The 2785-nt window shown below is 39.0% G+C and overlaps 1 protein-coding gene across 1 annotated transcript in view; it reads left to right on the top strand.

The window, feature by feature from the left end:
• LOAG_18783 (zinc knuckle family protein) overlaps nt 1-1903 on the top strand; it is a gene marked incomplete at both ends in the record, with an annotated part of 3160 nt that extends 1257 nt beyond the window's left edge. The window contains 4 exons of the mRNA XM_020451445.1: nt 7-736; nt 811-1000; nt 1108-1194; nt 1619-1903. Coding sequence (XP_020304768.1) covers nt 7-736; nt 811-1000; nt 1108-1194; nt 1619-1903 — 1292 coding nt within the window. The remainder of the gene's footprint in view (nt 1-6; nt 737-810; nt 1001-1107; nt 1195-1618) is intronic.
• Between the last annotated feature and the right edge of the window lie 882 nt (nt 1904-2785).

Here is a 2785-nt window from a genome sequence, read left to right as displayed (position 1 = left end):
CGCCAGGAGACTACGACGTCATAAGAAAAGTTTTGGTCGAGAAGTTTGGAAACTCATGTACCATAAAGAAGTTGTACAATGAGAGTAGAAAACAACTATCGAAACTATGGAAAGAATACTTTGACAACTTTGAAGCAATGGGTGAGTGTTTGGAGCATTCAAGCATTGAAATTATTATCGAAAGTAGATTGCCAGTTTGGATATTGGACAAAGTCTACCAACAAAAAAAGTACCAGGAATTCTGGTCGGTCGTTAGATTCCGAAAATTCCTGCAAGAACTAGTCCAAAGAAATGAGAAAATACAGAGAAGTCAGGCCTCTAGTAGTGGATACCAACGAAAATCAATCGAGTCGAAGTCGAGTCACAACCCACGCAGTGCCAGAGGAGAGACGTCTGCTTTGGCCGCCATCAGGCAGCCCAAACTAAACGATAGTAAAAGGATCACAAACTCAAGAAAATACCCTGAAAGTAATAAAATACGAAGACCTTGTTTATTTTGCAAAGAGGATCATTGGGAAAACAAATGTCAAGTATACCGAACAGCAAATCACCGGTTGGAGCGCTTGAAAACAATCGGGACGTGTCTGAATTGCTTACAAAAGGGCCACATAGCAAAGGATTGCCGAAAATTAAAGAAATTATGCTTTCATTGCAAAGGAAGATATATTCAGCGCTATGCACCAACCACCGCAAAGATACTAGACCAGAAAAACCGTGAGAAGAGTTGGAGCCAACGGTAACGAACAGCACAGTAGCTGAGCAAATACGGCCAGAAGGTAAAAGGATTTTACTTCTGTGTGGAAAAATTAGCGTCACAAACCCAAATATTCCGAAATTCCAAACGAGAGCGTTGGCACTATTTGATTTGGGCCTGCAGCTGTCATTCATATCAACTAATTTAGCAAAAAGGCTACACATTCGAGTGGCGGCAGACGAGAGATTAAGTATTGCTTCATTCGGCAATAAATTACCGAAGAAATGCAATTCAACCAAAGCAGAGGTTGGTGTAGGAATCAGAAAGACGGAAATCATAACCCGCGAAGTTAACATAATGGAGTAACTTACAAACAAACTGGAAGTGGTCACAGTCGACGACAAAAATCTCAGTTCTATAATGGGAAGAAAAAATTCAGAAGGGATAGACGGTTACTGGAAGTAGCTCGAAATACTTATTGGCGTCAAAGACTTCTTCAGGTTCACCAAACTAAATGGGGCACAAGAATTGGAATCAGGATTCCTGTTACTCAGGACAAAACTGCAACCAATGCTAACCGGAAATGGTTATATAAATAACATTCGCAAAGCATGATTAGCGTAACGAGCCACGATGACATCGACCAGTTTTGGAACTTAAAACTGATGGGTAACCAAGACCAGCCGAATCAAAACGATGATGAGCAAGCCCTTGAATAATTTAAGAAAAGTAATTTTTTCTTCAATTCCTTGAGCAATTTCGTATAACGAAACAAAACGGGAGATACCAAGTTCGGTGGCCTTGGAAAGACTTAAAGGACAAACTAAAAAGCCATTATGGACTATGCTTCGGATGCCTTAAAACCTTGATCGGGAGACTTCAGAACAATGAAGACATACTTTGGGGTACAATGAAACGATTCAGAATCAACTGTGGTCAGGCATAATTGAGGAAGTTCATCCTGATGTGGATCAAGAGGGTATAATTCTCTATTTACTTCATTATGAAGTAATATGCCCACACAAACCTATAACAAAACTCGAGATGATCCATGATGCTTCGGCGTATCTCAAAGGAACAAAAAGTTTAAACGAAATCCTATATCGCGGACCTATCATGCTTCTAGATTTAGTAGGAATACTATTGCGCTCTCGAATGATGAAGAATGTAATCATAGCCGATGTCGAGAAGACATTTTTACAATCGTAACTGCATCAGTCCGACAGGAACTGCGCCAGATTTCTCTGGGTAAATGATATTAAATTTGCGGTTACCGAGGAAAACATGAAATATTATCGTTTTCGAAGAGTTCCTTTTGGAGTAATATCATCACCGTTTTTGCTAGCAGCAACATTCAGTCATCATCTAGAAACGATCGGAAGCCAGACAGCGCTTTAGATTAGGAAGAATTTATATATGGATAACATTATATTATCAGCAAATGGAACAAGGAAAGCCATAAATAAATATCCTGAAGTGAAGAATATTGTCGTGAAATATTAAAGACTGCCAGATAATTTATTTGCCGAGCTCACTGGTTAGGTAATCAAACTCCAATTAAATCTATCCAAATGAAGCGCTTAGTGCGAAAGTGTTTGTCCGAAGGTCGATTTGTTTTGTGAATACGCAACAGTGAGGGATATTAACCTTTATTGTGAGAAGAGATTGATAAAAATCCGCCAATGTCCGTAGAAGCGAAGAATAAGCAGAAGAAGAAGTCGATAACCTTCGAAGAGGGAAGCCGAAAAAACCTTTCGCCCCGATTTGGGACCGAGATTATATATGTTAAGAAATGGGAGTGATTTACATGAAGAATTCAAGTATACACACCGGAGATGGTACAAGCATTATAACAAGATTAAACAGAATGATTGACATGGAAATTTAAGGGTTTTAACATAAGAATGCAAATTGGTTAGATAAGATAACAACAAAAAAGTGTTTCCAAAAAAGTGTTGGAAACAATTTTAAGAATGTAGATATGTTAAGAGTGATTCATAGTATCAAAGGTCGCCTCTCAAACAATCCAGATAGCACAATTTTCGCTTATGGATGGTTCAGCAAGTGGTCCAGACTTGTAAGGACCACCAT

Source organism: Loa loa (assembly GCF_000183805.2).
Source record: "Loa loa unplaced genomic scaffold supercont3.525, whole genome shotgun sequence".
Classification (NCBI taxonomy): Eukaryota; Metazoa; Nematoda; class Chromadorea; order Rhabditida; family Onchocercidae; genus Loa; species Loa loa.
This window is presented reverse-complemented; position numbering and strand designations above follow the sequence as displayed.